Source organism: Aythya ferina, assembly GCF_964211825.1.
Source record: "Aythya ferina genome assembly, chromosome: 23".
Classification (NCBI taxonomy): domain Eukaryota; kingdom Metazoa; phylum Chordata; class Aves; order Anseriformes; family Anatidae; genus Aythya; species Aythya ferina.
The window spans coordinates 6778196-6793112 of NC_140321.1; the positions used below are offsets into that span (position 1 = coordinate 6778196).

At 68.5% G+C, this 14917-nt stretch overlaps 4 protein-coding genes across 6 annotated transcripts; all 4 read left to right on the forward strand.

Annotated features, from left to right (window-relative positions):
- Nucleotides 1-1416: 1416 nt before the first annotated feature.
- NAGLU (N-acetyl-alpha-glucosaminidase) lies at nucleotides 1417-5633 on the forward strand. The gene is made up of 6 exons (XM_084496521.1): nucleotides 1417-1805; nucleotides 2550-2697; nucleotides 2781-2927; nucleotides 3073-3158; nucleotides 3323-3579; nucleotides 3678-5633. The coding sequence occupies exons 1-6, from the start codon at nucleotides 1423-1425 to the stop codon at nucleotides 4892-4894; spliced, it is 2238 nt and encodes a 745-aa protein (XP_084352647.1). The 5' UTR covers nucleotides 1417-1422; the 3' UTR covers nucleotides 4895-5633.
- An 84-nt stretch (nucleotides 5634-5717) lies between these two features.
- Nucleotides 5718-7725, forward strand: HSD17B1 (hydroxysteroid 17-beta dehydrogenase 1). 3 transcript variants are annotated; one of them, XM_084496522.1, is made up of 6 exons: nucleotides 5718-6112; nucleotides 6253-6414; nucleotides 6628-6807; nucleotides 6896-6989; nucleotides 7085-7268; nucleotides 7479-7725. In XM_084496522.1, exons 1-6 carry the CDS (start codon nucleotides 6016-6018, stop codon nucleotides 7647-7649), a joined length of 888 nt encoding a protein of 295 aa, XP_084352648.1. In that variant the 5' UTR covers nucleotides 5718-6015; the 3' UTR covers nucleotides 7650-7725. The 3 variants fall into 3 exon arrangements, with proteins under 3 accessions (XP_084352648.1, XP_084352650.1, XP_084352649.1); XM_084496523.1 differs by having other exon boundaries at nucleotides 6001-6112; nucleotides 6222-6414; XM_084496524.1 differs by lacking the exon at nucleotides 6253-6414.
- Nucleotides 7726-8318: 593 nt separating this feature from the next.
- Nucleotides 8319-12909, forward strand: COASY (Coenzyme A synthase). Its single transcript, XM_084496525.1, has 9 exons — nucleotides 8319-8925; nucleotides 9332-9546; nucleotides 9628-9759; nucleotides 10220-10409; nucleotides 10703-10767; nucleotides 11255-11339; nucleotides 11729-11826; nucleotides 11903-12049; nucleotides 12480-12909. Exons 1-9 carry the CDS (start codon nucleotides 8337-8339, stop codon nucleotides 12549-12551), a joined length of 1593 nt encoding a protein of 530 aa, XP_084352651.1. The 5' UTR covers nucleotides 8319-8336; the 3' UTR covers nucleotides 12552-12909.
- A 464-nt stretch (nucleotides 12910-13373) lies between these two features.
- Nucleotides 13374-14872, forward strand: LOC311422971 (coenzyme Q-binding protein COQ10 homolog B, mitochondrial-like). Its single transcript, XM_084496526.1, has 5 exons — nucleotides 13374-13473; nucleotides 13595-13705; nucleotides 13795-13984; nucleotides 14324-14425; nucleotides 14530-14872. Exons 1-5 carry the CDS (start codon nucleotides 13433-13435, stop codon nucleotides 14689-14691), a joined length of 606 nt encoding a protein of 201 aa, XP_084352652.1. The 5' UTR covers nucleotides 13374-13432; the 3' UTR covers nucleotides 14692-14872.
- Nucleotides 14873-14917: the final 45 nt, after the last annotated feature.

Below are 14917 nucleotides of genomic sequence, written 5' to 3' on the forward strand. Positions count from 1 at the left end.
TGGGAGCCACTCGCCCCCTGGCTGCTCCCCAGCCTCCTCTCATCCCTCGGCTGGGCTGGGGCCGGTGCTTGGCAGCGTTGGGGTCAGTCAGCTCCATCAGCTCCTCCTCGGCCCTTGGCTTCTTTTTCTTTGCCTCAGGAGCTGCTACAAGAGCAGAGTTGCCGGGTGCCCCTGATTTCTGGGGAGCGGTAGCAGAAGAAGCCCTGCAGGGGCCATTTTTGGGGTTCTTTGGGGGGATTTTTCATTTTTGTGGGGCTGTTTCGGGGGTGGTATCCACCTGGTGGGGATCTTTTTGGGGCTGTGTCTCCCCAGTCTGGCCAGTTTTGGGGTCATATCTTCTGGTGGGGCCGCATATCTTCTGGTGGGTTCCTCCCTGCAAGGAACACGGAGCCCAACCCTAAATAGGAGCCTAGAGCACATGTAGGGCGCCACTTTCTCCCATCAAAAAGTGCTCCCAATGGAAGCCTTTGGGTTCACCTGAACACCCTGGGGGAGATTTTACGCAGTCCCACACATAACGGGACTCTGCGCATTCTGTCTTTTCAAACACCAATATCCGTAACTCTAAAACTAAACGTCAGCCTAAACCTAACCCTAAACCTAGCTCTAACCTGAAACCTAACCCTAACCCCAGCCCTAAACCTAACGCTGAACCTAACACTAACCCTGACCCTGACCCTCACCCTAACCCAAACATTAACCCTAACAATTACTCTAACCCTAGTCCTAGCCTGAGGTCATACACCAAACCCTAATCTAACCCTAACCTTAACCCTAACCATAAACCCGAACCTGAAACCTAACCCTAAACAAAACCCTAAGTATAATGGTGGAGGTAACCCTAACCCTAACCCTAAGCCTAACCCTGATCCTAGCCATAATCATAGCCATGCACACCCTACCCCTAACACCAAGCCCTAACCTAAGCCTAACACTAACCCTAACCCTAACCCTAAGCCTAAGCCTGACCCTAAGCCTAAACCTAACGCGCGCCCTCACCGCCGTGACCACGCCCTCTCGTGACCACGCCCACTGCCACCACCTCCCCAGTACCCCGACCCCTCCCACCACCGTGACCACGCCCACTTCAAGTAACCACGCCCCTTGCTACCGTATCGCCCAATCCCTCTGACCACGCCCAAACCCCATGACCACGCCCACTCTGGTGACCACGCCCGCTCCCGCTACCATGTCTATCACTCTGACCACGCCCATTCCCATGACCACGCCCACAGCTGCCACCACGCCCAACCCCCTGACCACTCCCACTGCCGCGACCCCACCCCCACCCCATAACCACGCCCACCCCCCTCGGCCACACCCCACCCCCTTCCTCCACATTGGCCGCGCCGCCGGCTGAGGGGCGGGGCCTCGGCGCTGATTGGCGGAGCGGCACGTCGCTCAGGGCGAGGCAGCGGGACCATGGCGGGGCCGCTGCGGGTGGCGGCGCTGGCGGCGCTGCTGGCGGTGCCGGTTCGGGCCCCGGTCCCGGAGCGGCGGCAGGAGGCGGCGGTGCGGGCCCTGGCTCGGCGCCTCCTGGGCCCCCGGGCGGCCTCCGCCGTGGCTCTGTCGGTGGACGGGAGGCTGGCGGCGGGCGGCCCCGACGCCTACCGCCTGCTGTCGCCTCCCGGTGCCGCCGTGGCCGTGGCCGTGACCGGTTCCAGCGGCGTGGCGGCCGCCGCCGGGCTCTACCGCTACCTGCGGGACTTCTGCGGCTGCCACCTCTCGTGGGCCGGGGCTCAGCTCCGCCTGCCCGAGCCCCTGCCGCGGGTACCGGCCGAGATCCGCGCGGCCACCCCCAACCGGTACCGGGACCGAGCACCGGGACGGGACGGGAGGGGAGGGGACGGGGCTGGCGGTGCGCTGGGGTCCCGGGGGTGGCGGTGAGAAGGACACCGGGGGGGGGACCCCGGTAATGTACCGGGTGCTGGGGGGTCCCGGGGGCTCCGTTCCTGCAGCAGGCTCCCCGGTGCTACCGGTGCACGGGGGCTCCGTTACTGCTCTGGGTGCTGAAGTTGCACGGGGGACACCGGGGGTTCTGATAACACGCCGGGCTCCCCGGTGCTGCCGGTCCGTGGGGGTATCAGCGGCTCCGTTAATGCACCGGGTGCTGGGGGCTCCGTTAATGCACCGGGCTCCCCGGTGCTGCTGGTATGGGGGGGGGTACCGGGGGCTCCGTTAATGCAAGGGGGGGACCGGGGGCTCCGTTACCACACCGGGCTCCCCAAGCGCTACCGATGCACGGAGCTCCCTTAACGCACCGGGTGCTGCCGGCGTGCGGGGGCCTTGGGGCTCCGTTAACGCCCTGGGTACGGGGGCACCCGGGGGGCTCTGTTCGTGTCCCGGCTCCCCCCCGGTTTTGCTGACATCCGTACGGGGGGGGCTCCGCTGGTGCCATCCGTGCCACGGTCTGTGCCAGCTTGGGCACGGAGCCGGGCACCGCTCACAGCTCGTTAGCCCAGGACAAAAGGCGCTCAACCTTACGTAACGGGGGAGGCAGCGGGGTGCCTCCCCAGCCCCCCCACCCACCCCCGGTCCTTCTATCGTAGGTACCGCTACTACCAGAACGTCTGCACCCAGAGCTACTCCTACGCCTGGTGGGACTGGGAGCGCTGGGAGCGGGAGATCGACTGGATGGCGCTGAGCGGCATCAACCTGGCGCTGGCCTTCATGGGGCAGGAGCTCGTCTGGCAGCGGGTGGGGTACCCCCGGGGCCGGGGAGGGGGCCGTGGTGGGCGTCGGGCAAAGGGGGGGGGAGCTGATGGCCGGGCTGCCCGCAGGTCTACCTGTCCCTGGGTCTGAACCAGTCGGAGATCGACGCCTACTTCACGGGGCCGGCGTTCCTGGCGTGGAACCGCCTGGGGAACCTCCACGGCTGGGCAGGGCCGCTGCCGCGCTCCTGGCACCTCAAGCAGCTCTATCTGCAGGTACCGGGGGGGGTCTCGTCCTGCTTCGCCCTGCTGGGGTGGTGCTGGGTGCGGGCTCCTTTCCCCGGGTGCCCAAAGACCCCTCGTAGGGCCCGGGGCTCCTCTCCTGTTGCTCTTCTTCCTCCCTCCTCTTCCTCTCTCCCAGTACAGGGTCGTGGAGAGGATGCGCTCACTGGGGATGATCACGGTGCTGCCGGCCTTCGCGGGCCACGTGCCGCAGGGGGTTCTCCGGTACGTGCGGCTGTGCCCGCAGACCCCACAGGTCCTTGAGCTCCCTGCCCGGCGGGTCCTGGCTCCGGGTCCCACCTTCGGGCAGCACCGGGTGCCCCTGGGGGCTCCCCTGCAGCGTGCGGTCCCATCCTGCTCCTGATCCCCGTCCCTGCCCTCCGGCTCAGGGTCTTCCCGCGTGTGAACGCCACTCGCCTCGGGGGCTGGAGCCACTTTGATTGCACCTACTCCTGCCCCTACCTGCTGGACCCCGAGGACCCCATGTTCCAGGTGATCGGCACCCTCTTCCTGAAGGAGCTGATCAAGGAGTTCGGCACCGACCACATCTACAGCGCCGACACCTTCAACGAGATGAGCCCGCTGTCCTCCGACCCCGCTTACCTCTCGAGGGTCAGCAACGCCGTCTTCAGGTCGATGACGGGAGGTGGGTCGGGGCCGGGGCCGCCTGGTGGCACCGCGGAAGAGGGTGGCGGTGGGGTCCGGGGGTGCTCCCCGTGCCTCACCCCGTGTCTCCGTCCCCAGCCGACCCCGAGGCGCTGTGGCTGATGCAGGGCTGGCTCTTCCAGCACCAGCCGGACTTCTGGCAGCCGGCGCAGGTGCGGGCGCTGCTGCACGGCGTGCCCCTGGGCAGGATGATCGTCCTCGACCTCTTTGCCGAGTCCAAGCCCGTCTACCCGTGGACAGAGTCCTTCTACGGGCAGCCCTTCATCTGGTGCATGCTGCACAACTTCGGCGGCAACCACGGCCTCTTCGGCACCGTGGAGTCCATCAACCGCGGCCCCTTCGAGGCTCGCCGCTTCCCCAACTCCACCATGGTGGGCACCGGGCTGGCGCCCGAGGGCATCGAGCAGAACGACGTGGTGTACGAGCTGATGAACGAGCTGGGCTGGCGCCACGAGCCCCTCGACCTCCCCGCCTGGGTGTCCCGCTACGCCCAGCGCCGCTACGGCGCCGCCAACGCCGCCGCCTCCTCCGCCTGGCGCCTGCTCCTCCGCAGCGCCTACAACTGCACGGGCGTCTGCGTCAACCACAACCGCAGCCCGCTGGTGCGCCGCCCGTCCCTGCACATGGACACCCAGCTCTGGTACAACGCCAGCGACGTCTACGAGGCTTGGAGGCTGCTGCTGAGCGCCGGCGCCGCGCTGGGCTCCAGCCTCACCTACCGCTACGACCTGGTGGACGTCACCCGCCAGGCGGTGCAGCAGCTGGTGGCCGATTACTACCTGAGCATCCGCGGCGCTTTCCAGAGCCGCGCGCTGCCGGAGCTGCTGACGGCCGGCGGGGTGCTGGTGTACGACCTGCTGCCCGAGCTCGACAGCCTCCTCTCCAGCCACCGCCTCTTCCTCCTGGGCCGCTGGCTGGAGAGCGCCCGCGCCGCGGCCACGAGCGACCGGGAGGCCGAGCTGTACGAGATGAACGCCCGCAACCAGCTGACGCTCTGGGGACCGAGCGGGAACATCCTGGATTACGCCAACAAGCAGCTGGGGGGGCTGGTGCTGGATTATTACGGCGTGCGCTGGAGCCTCTTCGTCTCTCTCCTGGTGGAGAGCCTCAACTCGGGCAGCCCCTTCCACCAGGAGCAGTTCAACCAGGCCGTTTTCCAGGTGGAGAGGGGCTTCATCTACAACAAGAAGCGGTACCCTACCGCGCCCGTCGGCGACGCGCTGGAGATCTCCAGGAAGCTTTTCCTCAAATACTACCCCGGGGCCATGAAGCGGAGCCGGGCTGGGCCAGCGTGATTTGGGGCCGTGCCTCTCCGAGCCTCCCCCAGGAGGGAGGGCAGAGACCCCGCGTCCTCACGCGTCGAGGCTCCTGCAGCTCCTCGCCTGATCGCCGCGTCCCTCCCCGATCGCCGCGTCCCGGCGGTGCTGGAATGAAGGCGCAGAGCCCCGCTGGGACCAGGCTGCGTGCTCTGCATGGGCAGGACGAGCCCCGGAGGGGGCTGGCAGGCAGCTGTGGGGCTGGCTGTGCCCCAGGGACCGCTGCTGCACCGTGTTCAGCCCTGACGGCCCCTCCTGGCTGCCCCACGCCTGCCCCACTGGAGCTGAGCCGCCCCACGGCACGGAGCAAGGAGGCAGCGCTCTGCTGCCCTGCTGGCTGCTTGGTTGGACTTGGGACAGTGCAGACGGACAGAGGACAGACGGACAGAGGGGCTGGCACGTCCCCACCAAGCGCCTGCCCCTGGCTGAGCAGCAGGGAGCCAGCCTTGCCCCATGGCTCGTGCCCCCCCGGCTCCCCTCCTTGTGGGGCCGTCGGCCTCAGCACAGCCCCTGCTGTGCTTGGTGCCTGTGGCACTGAAGGAGCCTTGGCAGAGTTTTCTGCAGTGATGCTGGGGCCGGGCTCCTCGGGTCGGGCTCTTTCTGTGCCTTTTCATCCCCTCGCTGGGGCTCGGCCCAAGGCTGCGTGGCCGTGGGTCACTCTGGCCCCAGGCAGGGTGGGGGCTGAAACCTGCAGAGCTATTAAAGGCTTGGACACTGAGTGCTGTCGGGCTCCTCCGCTTCTCCCCAGCGTGCAATTTATTTGAATTTTGGCAAGGGAGCAGCTCGCAGATGAGATTTTTTTTTTCCCCTGAGGAGGAAAAAAGCACGGTCAGCTGTGGGGCTGCTGCTCGGGGCTGTCACCGGCTGGTGTGGAGCTCCGGGGCTGCCTTCCCCTCGTGCCCCCCGTGTCTCCTCCCTGGCTCTGCCGCGGGGTCTTTATCTCAGCAGCTGAACCAGCATCAAGGCAGAGGGAGGCAGGTGGAGGGGCCTTGAGATAAGCAGAGAGACAAAACACGGAGGGAAGGAGGGAGGGAGGGGGCCCCTGCCCGGCCCTTTTAAACAGCGCAGCCCCCCCGGGGCCCGGCATTGCCGCGGTGCCCATGGAGCAAACCACGGTGCTGATCACCGGCTGCTCCTCGGGCATCGGGCTGGGGCTGGCCGCCCGCCTGGCAGCCGATTCTGCTCGCAGGTTCAAAGGTAAAGGGGCGATGCTGTGCCACAGGGGGTCCCAGCACCACAGGGATCCTGGCACCGAGGGGGTCCCGGCACCGAGGGGTTCTCCCCTCGCCGGTCCCTGGGGCGGCAGCGCTGCCCCGCGGCCCCGTTTTCTCCCCCAGTGTTCGCCACCATGCGCGACCTGGCCAAGAGCGAGCGGCTGCGGGAGAGGTTTGGGGGCGGCTGCCCCGAAACGCTGGAGCTGCTGCAGTTGGACGTCACCGACCCGCGCTCGCTGGCCGCCGCGGCACAGCGGGTGCAGGGGCAGCGGCTGGACGTGCTGGGTACGGTTCCCACCGCCCCCCCCCGGGCATCAGCCGGGACCGGGTGCCAAATAATAGGATGAGCCACGGTGGCCCTGCATGGGGCCGGGGGGTGCTGCAGCCCTAAGGATGGGGTTGGGGGTGTAGGGAGGGGGTTTGGTGCCCGTGTCCCCGTCCCCGATCCGCCGCCCCAGTGCTGGGGGTGCCCGGCTGATGGGGGCCGTGCCCCGGCAGTGTGCAACGCGGGGGTGGGCCTGATGGGCCCCCTGGAGACGTGCTCCGAGCAGGCCATGAGGACGGTGTTCGAGGTGAACCTCTTCGGGGCCATCCGCACCATCCAGGCCTTCCTGCCCGCCATGAAGCGCCGCAGGGCCGGCAGGATCCTGGTCACCGGCAGCGTCGGGGGGCTGCAAGGTGGGTGCTGCATGGGGGGGGGGGGGATGGGCTGTGCTGGCTTGGGGAGGGGGGGAGCCCGGCTCTCAAAGCACCGCTCTGCCCCAAGGGGTGCCCTTCAATTCCGTGTACTGCGCCAGCAAATTCGCCGTGGAGGGGCTGTGCGAGAGCCTGGCCATCGTCCTGCGGCCCTTCAACATCCAGTGAGTGCCGGCGGCGGCGCGGGGAAGGGGCGCGAAGCTTGGGGCTGGGGGCTGACGGCTCCCCCCCCCCCCCGTGGGGCTGCTCCTTCCCGCAGCGTGACGCTGGTGGAGTGCGGGCCGGTCAACACGGGCTTCCTGCAGAACCTGCAGCGAGCGGACCCCGAGGGCAGCGAGCTGCAGGGGCTGGACCACGACACGCGGAGCCTCTACCGCCGGTACCTGCGGCACTGCCACGGCCTCTTCCGCGACACGGCCCAGGAGGTGGAGGAGGTGCTGCAGGTGGGATGGGGACGGGATGGGGATATGGGACGGGATGGGATGGGGATATGGGATGGGATGGGACAGGACGGGGATATGGGATGGGATGGGACAGGATGGGGATATGGGATGGGATGGGGATATGGGATGGGATGGGGATATGGGATGGGATGGGATGGGATGGGATGGGATGGGGGCTTGGGGCTGGTGCTGAGCCCTGTGTGGTGCCAGGTGTTCCTGGAGGCCATCAGCACCCCCTGCCCACCCCTGCGCTGCGCCACCACCCAGCTCTTCGCCCCGCTGGCGCGCCTGAAGCTGGCCAGCCCCGACGGCTCCGACTACGTGCGGGCCATGCACGACTTCGTCTTTGGCCCCGGTGATGATGGCGGGGACCAGCCCTGAGCACCGGCACCCGCAGAGCACCGGTGGCAGGGGATGGGTCCCTCGGTGCCAGCAATAAACCCCTGCTGCTCCCGCATGGCTCTGGCTCTGGCCCCGCTGTTTGTGGGGCAGGGTGGGGGGTGTGGGGGGGTGGGTGGTGGGCATTGCCAGCGCTGGGACTGGGGCACCAGTGAGGGTAGTGGGATGGCTGGAGTGGGGTCATGGGGGATCAAGGGGGTGATACTGAGGCTGGGCAGCCGGTACTGGGACTGGGCAGCCGGTACTGGGACTGGGCAGTCGGTACTGGGGCTGGGCAGCCAGTTGGGGGCTGTTTTAGGGACTGGTACCAGGGCTCCAGCAGGCACTACCGGGGCTCTTTGAGCCAGTGGGGTCCGGTGGGCAGTCCTGGGGCTGCGGGACACAGCAGTGGGGTGGGCGGGCAGCCGGGACCGAGCCCCCAGCGGGCAGCACCGGGGCCGGGCGAGCAGCACCGAGCCTTTAACGGGAGGCACCGAGCTTTTAACGGGAGGCACCGAGCCTGCAGCGAGCAGCCCCGGGGCTCCCTCCGGTTGCCCGCACCCCTCCCGTCCCCTCCGGCGCCCCGAAACCCCCCCGGGGGCGGCGATGCCGACCTCGCTCCGCTACCGGGGCGGCGCCGGGGCGGTCCGGTGACGCGTTCCGGGCGGGCTCCGTCTTTCCGGCGGGGCCATGGCGCCGTTCCCGTCGGGGCTGCTGGTGCTGACGGCCCCGCTGGGCTCGGTACCGGGCCGGGCGGCGGCTGCGCTGGCAGCGGCGGCGGGGCTGGTGGCGGGGCCGCTCTACGTGCACCTGCAGCCGGGGCTGCTCCTGGGGGGCTCCGCACCGCTCCCCGCAGCCCCTCCGCCGGCTCCGGTTTTGCTCCGGGCTTTGGCCGCCCTCTACTCGGCGGCGGCGGCGCACCGGGGGCTGGACGTGCGCGTCCTGCTGGGTCACGGGCACCGGCTGGCGGAGCCGCCCCGCGTCCTGCTGGCCGACGGGGGGGGCGGCGACGAGGACCCGGTGAGCTTCGGGCTCCGGCAGCTGGCGGCCGCCGCTTACGGTTGCCCCCCCGGCTTGCCCACCCTGCTGCTGGGCGGCCCCGACGGTCCCCGGGTTGCCCCCGAGGGCACCGAGGGGGAGCTGCCCGCTTACCCCGACGTGGTGGTGGGGGGCACCTTCGACCGGCTGCACGGTGCCCACCGCCTGCTGCTCAGCGCCTGCTGCCTCCTGGCCCGGAGGAGGCTCCTGGTCGGGGTGGCGGACGGGGAGCTGCTCCGCCGTGAGTGCTGCGGGGGTGGCACCGGGCTGCTGGGGACGGGGGGGGACGGCCCCGGGGGTAGGGGAGGTGGGAGAGGGTCGTGGAGAGGGTTTGGGGTGGGGATGGGGGGCAGAGGGGCTGCGGAGTTTGCCCTGGGAAGCCTGGAGGGGCTTGGGGGGAGGCTGGTGGGAAGGGGGTCGAGGGGTCTGCACCCCAGTGTCCCTGCACCCCAGTGCCACCACAGATAGGGTGACAGCAGGAGCCCCACCGGGATTTGGGGTGACAGCAGGAGACCCACCAGGAGCGGGGCTTTGGAGAAGGCAGGCCCCCAAAACCCCAGGACCGGTTCCTCTCCCTCTCTCCCTTCCCATTCTCCATCGCATTGTGGCTCCGTGCTCAGCCCCCGCGCCCTCCCCGTGCCCCGCAGACAAGGTGCTGAAGGAGCTGATCGAGCCCTACGAGCTGCGGGCCGCCAAGCTGCGCGAGTTCCTGGCGGACGTGCAGCCCCGGGTGCTGTATGACATCGTGCCCCTGGGCGACCCCTACGGCCCCGCCGTCACCGACCCCGAGCTGCGCTGCATCGTGGTCAGCGAGGAGACGCGCAAGGGAGGGGAGGCCGTGAACAAGAAGAGACTCGAGAACGTAATTTTGGGGAGGGGGCTGAGACCTCCCGGCCCCGCCGCCGGGGCTGCCGGCGGCTCAGTGGGCTCCTTGTCCCGGCAGGGGCTCGCTGCGCTGGAGCTCTTTGAGATTCAGCTGATCAAAGACCCCGAGCACGGCCGGAATGAGGAGGAGAAGATCAGCTCCTCCAGCCTGCGGCAGAGGCTGCTCGGGACACTGCTGCGGCCCCCGCGGGTGAGGGGGGGACGCTCGGAGGGGTTGTGATGGTGCTGGGGGTCTGTGGGACCCAAGAGTGGGCTGGACCCCGCTGCTGGCTTTGGGAAATGTCCCTAAAGATGCCCCTGGTGCTCCTGTCCTGAACTCCCAGAGCAGGTCTGGGTGAAATATGGGGCAGAAAGCAGGCAGTGGTCGGGGTTTTGGGGTCCCAAGTGGGGTCACCAGTTTGGGTGAGTTGCGGGGTGAAAGCTCCATGCCCTCGTGAAGTCGGGGAGCCGCAGGGATGGCAGCCTGGGGTGCTGGAGCCAGCCCGTCCCCTGCCACAGAGGGGACATTTGGGGGTCTGCCTGCCTGCCTTCGGCACATCCCAGCCCCAGGGAAGGACAGGGCCCCACTCCGCAGGGCCGGGAGCTGCCACGACACCCATGGGATCCTTGTGTGCCACCCCCCAGCCTGACGGCAGCCCCCGTCCCCGTAGGAAGCCCCCACTTTGCCGCCTCGCCCCTACGTGATCGGCCTGACCGGAGGCACCGGGAGCGGCAAAACCTCCATCGCCAGGCTCCTGGGGCAGCTCGGAGCCTTCCTCATCGACGCCGACAAGCTGGGCCACGCCGTCTACCTCCCCGGGGGCCCTGCCTACGAGCGGGTGCTGGCGGCGTTTGGGGCAGGTAGGGGTCCCTGGGGACGGCTGGGTGGTCCCAAAGGGGCAAAGTTTTCCCCCAAATCCTCCGTGCCCTGCATCGGAGCTGCTTTCAAGGGGCTGGTTCGGGGCTCTGGGCTGAGCTGCTGCGTGTCCGACCTTTTCTGGAGTATGATAAGGAGATCCCGGGTCCGGTCCCGCACCGTGGGGCCCTTTGGGGTCCTGTGCTGAAGTCCTGCTCTGCCCCGTGGGCCTCATCTTACCACGGGGGTTTCAGTGGGGTTCATCCCGTCCCAAACACCTTCCCCTCCTGCCTTGCAGAGATCCTGAGCGAAGACAGGACGATTAACAGGAAGGTCCTCGGGGCCAAAGTGTTTGGAAACCAGGTAAAAGCGGCGCGGGGAGTGTCAATATTTAATCTCCCGAGCCAAGAGCTGTCTCTGCGTCTGTGCCGGGGGCTTTTTGCTTCGCAGCCCTTTGAGCTCCTGGCCCTATTCCTGGCAGCGTGCTGGCGGGCAGTGCCGCACGGCGAGGGCAGGACACGGGGATCACTTCTCCGTCACCGCGTCAGCGGTCGTGCGGGACGTGCCCCCGGCACCCTTGGCAGTTGCTGCTGCTGCTTCCCAAGCCCTGCTTCCCTCTGTCCTTCACCCAGCGCCAAGCTGAAGCCCCGCCGTGCACGTCACCCGTGCCCTCTGGCCGTTAGGGGACTTGGACGCGTGGCAAGTGGGGCTCGGTGACCCCGCAGCTGCACGGGAGCCCCCGCTCGCTGGCGCTGCCGCAGCCCAGGCTCCTCCTGAGGGTCCCTCGGGGGCTGGCAGGTCCCTCGTTGGCCCCCCAGGAGCTCTGAACCCCGCTGTGCTTCCCTTCCAGGAGCGGCTGAAGAGCCTCACGGACATCGTGTGGCCTGAGATCGCCCGGCTGGTCAGGAAGGAGATCGGGGAAGCCGATGCTCAAGGTAACCGGGGCGTGCAAACGGGGCATTCAGCCCTGTGCTGCGCTCCAAGTCCCCCCTCCCCAGGGATTCCGCTGCTCTGGGCAGCACCGCAAGGATTTCCCGTGCTCAGCCCCTGCTTTTTTGGCTGGGGATTTTCACTGCTGCTGCTGTGCTTCCTGCTCCGAAACAGCCCAAATTTGTTTGTGGTGGAACCTCCGGGAGCAAAACCTTCCCAGCTCCGGGGGGGCTTGACGGGTGTTTGGCTGCAGGCATCAGCTTGGGGTGTTCAGGGGGCACCTGCCCCCCTGATACGGGGCATTTGGGCAAACGCAGCCCCCGAAAGCAGCCCGAGGAGCGCTCGTGGTGCCTCTGCCTGGCCGGGAACGACGAGCGATGGCCTCGCTCCGCAGGAAAAGCCGTGTGCGTGCTGGACGCTGCCGTGCTGCTGGAGGCCGGCTGGCAGGAGATGGTGCACGAGGTGTGGACGGCCGTCATCCCCGAGGAGGAGGTGGGTGCTGCCCTTCTGCTGATCCCCGCTCCCCCCTCCTCGAGCCCCTGAGTGTCCCCCCCCACGCTCCCCCCAGGCTGTGAAGCGCATCATGGACAGGGACGGGCTGAGCCAGGAGGCTGCTCGCAGCCGGCTGCGGAGCCAGATGAGCGACAGCCAGCGCGTGGAGCAGTCGCAAGTGGTGCTGTGCACGCTGTGGGAGCCCGAAGTCACCCGCAAGCAGGTGAGCTGCCGGCCACCGAGCCGGGCTCTGCCCCCGGGGTGGCGAGGGGGGGACCCCAGACTGGGATGGGGATGGAGGGCTGCGTGCTGGGGCTCACCGCGAGGCTGATGTGGTGTGGGACGAGGGATGAGTTCACACAATCCCTGAATTGTTGGGGTTGGAGGGGACCTCCAGGATCCCCCAGTCCAAATTTTTAACCTAACACCCCTGCACTAACCCACATCACCGAGCTCTGCATCTGAACGTCCTTTAAAGCCCTGCAGGGCTGGGGTCTGCAGCACCTCCCCGGGCAGCCCATCCCAATCCTCTCAGCCCTTTCGGTAAAGTCCTTCCTCACGTTCAGCGTTGGGAATGGAGCAGGGAAGGGGGCAGAAGGTTTGGGAGCCCTTCTCGTGGGGTTCCTCCCCCCCTGACGGCCGTTCCCTGGCAGGTGGAGAAGGCCTGGGAGCTCCTGCAGCAACGCCTGAGCCACGCACCCGCGGCCGGATCGCTGTCCCGCTAACGGCCCCGCGGGACACCGAGCATCGAGCAGCGCCGGGACGTGGGGCGAGGGCACCGTCCGTGAAACGGGTGCGGAGGGGCTGGGGCTGACCCCCCCCCCGCTGCGTCCTCACCCCGCAGAGGGGCCGGGAGCCCCCTGCCCTGCTGAAGCCGCCGGACACCGTGACCCCAGGAGTGGGAATGAGCTGGAATCGCTGCGGCAGTGCCTTGGGTCAAAAGGGCTGAGCCCCCCCCGCTGCACGTCCTGAGAGCGGGGGGCACCGCCTGAAGCCCCCCCCCAAACCCCCAGGGCTGGGGACAGGCCCTGGGCACTGTGAGCCCGTCCCGCTGTGCCAGTTAAAGAGCAGTTTTCCTCGGCAGTGTCTGTGGGGTGTTTTTGTCCCCTTTTTCAGCCGTTCCCCCCCGGGGGCTGCCCCCACCACCGCCGCCACCCCGGGGGCTTCTTCCCTGCTCGGAGAGGGGCAGCAGCCCACCGGGATGTCCCCCGGTGCCACCGGCCAGTGTCCCCCCGGTGCCACCAGCCCACAGCCGGGGCTGCTCGGGGCTCTGCCCTGCTCCCGGTGCCGGTCCCGGTGCCTTCATCCTGGGGCTCTCCCCCCTCTCCGTTCCCGTTACACCGGGGGTGGCTCCACCGGGAGCGGTTTGGGAGCCCCGGAGGGTCCCGGTGCTGGTCCCGGTGCCAGTCCCGGGGCTGGTCCTGGTCCCGGTGCCAGTCCCGGTGCCGGTCCCGGTGCTGGTCCCGGTCCCGGTCCGAGTACGGGGTGGGGGGGCGGGGCTCCCGGTCCCGCCCCCGGCGCTCCCCCGTGATATCAGCGGGCACCCGGGGCCGTCCCGCCCCGGTACCGGCACAGGGCACGGGGCCGCGCAGAGCAGAGCCGAGCCATGGCCGGGTGCGGGCGGACGCTGCTCGGGGCTGCTGCCCGGTGAGACACCGGCACCGGGACCCCAGGACACCGGGACCCCAGGACACCGGGACCGGGGTCGGTGCAGAGCACCGAGGGGGCAACAGCTCCGGTTTTCTGACCCCCTTTTTATCCTCTCCAGGTGCCCCGCTGCCCACCGCTCCCCGTGCCCGCAGCCGGTGCAGCCCGCGCGGCCGTTCCTCAGCCTGGTGGGCTCCGGTGCCACCGGGTACCGGGAGCAGCGCATCCTGGGGTGAGTTCGGCACCGGAGGGGGGGTGCACCCGGTTACCGGGGGGGTGCGAGGTGCTGGTGCTGAGCTGTATTTTTGCCTCCCCCAACAGATATTCGGCGCAGCAGATGTACGAGCTGGTGGCCAACGTTGGGGACTACCGGCTCTTCGTGCCGTGGTGCCGCCGCTCGGCCGTGCTGTCCCGTCGCGGCCACGTGCTGCGGGCCGAGCTCGAGGTCGGCTTCCCCCCCCTCCAGGAGCGGTACCTCTCCGAGGTGTCCTTGGGGCCACGGCAGATCCGGGTAAGCCGCGGTGTGTCCCCCCCTGCTTGGATTTGGGGTTTGCGTCCGGGTGTTGGGGCTCAGCAGATCCATATGGGGGGGAAAAGCTGGGGGCAGGGGGCACTGGGGGCGAGGGGCTGCGATGCACCCCGGATCCGGAGACCCCAAACTGCTCCTGTGGAAGGAAAGCTGCCCCCCAGCAACACTCCCCCTGCCCTAAAACCGCTCCAGCAGCCCTGTGTCCCGCCTGCAAGTCCCCTGCTTGGCACCTGGGGATGGGGCTGGGGCTGTTTCTGCTGCTCTGCCCGGTGCTGGGTGCGTGGTGCCTGGACCCCCAGCAGCTTTTTTGCCCTCCCGCAGGCGGTGAGCAGCGACTGCCGGCTCTTCAGGCACCTGGAGACGCTGTGGAGCTTCGGGCCAGGGCTGCCGGGACGGACGGACAGCTGCTCGCTGGATTTCTCGGTGAGTGCACGGTGCTGGGGACCGGGACAGGCTTTGGGGGATGGGGGCTGCCGGCCCCGCTGTGTCCCCCCGAGCCTCCCCAGCACCTCTCCGCCTCCTGCCAGGTCTCCTTCGAGTTCCGCTCGGCGCTGCACTCCCGGCTGGCCGGGCTCTTCCTGGACGAGGTGGCCAAGCAGATGGTGGCCGCCTTCGAGGGCCGGGCGCGGGAGCTCTTCGGGCCGCAGGCTGCCGCCCGCCCCGCACAGCGAGCAGCGCGCCGGGCCTGAGCTCGGCCGGACCCTGCCCCCAGCCCCGCTGAGGGCCTCCCCCTATTTTATTTATGGCTATTTAACCACCCCGGAGATAATTTATTGTTTTTTGTAAGCCCCGCTCCTGTTGAACGCTGTCGATACCAGGACCAAGCTCTGTTTGTGGTGCTTGGGCAATAAAACGTGGGGCACGGACTGGCTCGGGACTGTTCTTTCTCCTCGTGTGGCCCCCATCACTGTGCTG

Coding starts and splice junctions, on each gene's coding strand:
- NAGLU (XM_084496521.1), top strand. CDS start 1,423: ATGGCGGGGCCGCTGCGGGTGGCGGCGCTGGCGGCGCTGCTGGCGGTG. Junction 2,928..3,072: donor TCAAGCAGCTCTATCTGCAG/GTACCGGGGGGG, acceptor CCTCTCTCCCAG/TACAGGGTCGTGGAGAGGAT. Junction 3,159..3,322: donor GTGCCGCAGGGGGTTCTCCG/GTACGTGCGGCT, acceptor CCTCCGGCTCAG/GGTCTTCCCGCGTGTGAACG.
- LOC311422971 (XM_084496526.1), top strand. CDS start 13,433: ATGGCCGGGTGCGGGCGGACGCTGCTCGGGGCTGCTGCCCG. Junction 13,706..13,794: donor CGGGAGCAGCGCATCCTGGG/GTGAGTTCGGCA, acceptor CTCCCCCAACAG/ATATTCGGCGCAGCAGATGT. Junction 14,426..14,529: donor GCTGCTCGCTGGATTTCTCG/GTGAGTGCACGG, acceptor GCCTCCTGCCAG/GTCTCCTTCGAGTTCCGCTC.
- HSD17B1 (XM_084496522.1), top strand. CDS start 6,016: ATGGAGCAAACCACGGTGCTGATCACCGGCTGCTCCTCGGGCATCGGG. Junction 6,113..6,252: donor TTCTGCTCGCAGGTTCAAAG/GTAAAGGGGCGA, acceptor TTTCTCCCCCAG/TGTTCGCCACCATGCGCGAC. Junction 6,415..6,627: donor GCAGCGGCTGGACGTGCTGG/GTACGGTTCCCA, acceptor GTGCCCCGGCAG/TGTGCAACGCGGGGGTGGGC.
- COASY (XM_084496525.1), top strand. CDS start 8,337: ATGGCGCCGTTCCCGTCGGGGCTGCTGGTGCTGACGGCCCCGCTGGGC. Junction 8,926..9,331: donor GGACGGGGAGCTGCTCCGCC/GTGAGTGCTGCG, acceptor CGTGCCCCGCAG/ACAAGGTGCTGAAGGAGCTG. Junction 9,760..10,219: donor CACTGCTGCGGCCCCCGCGG/GTGAGGGGGGGA, acceptor CCGTCCCCGTAG/GAAGCCCCCACTTTGCCGCC.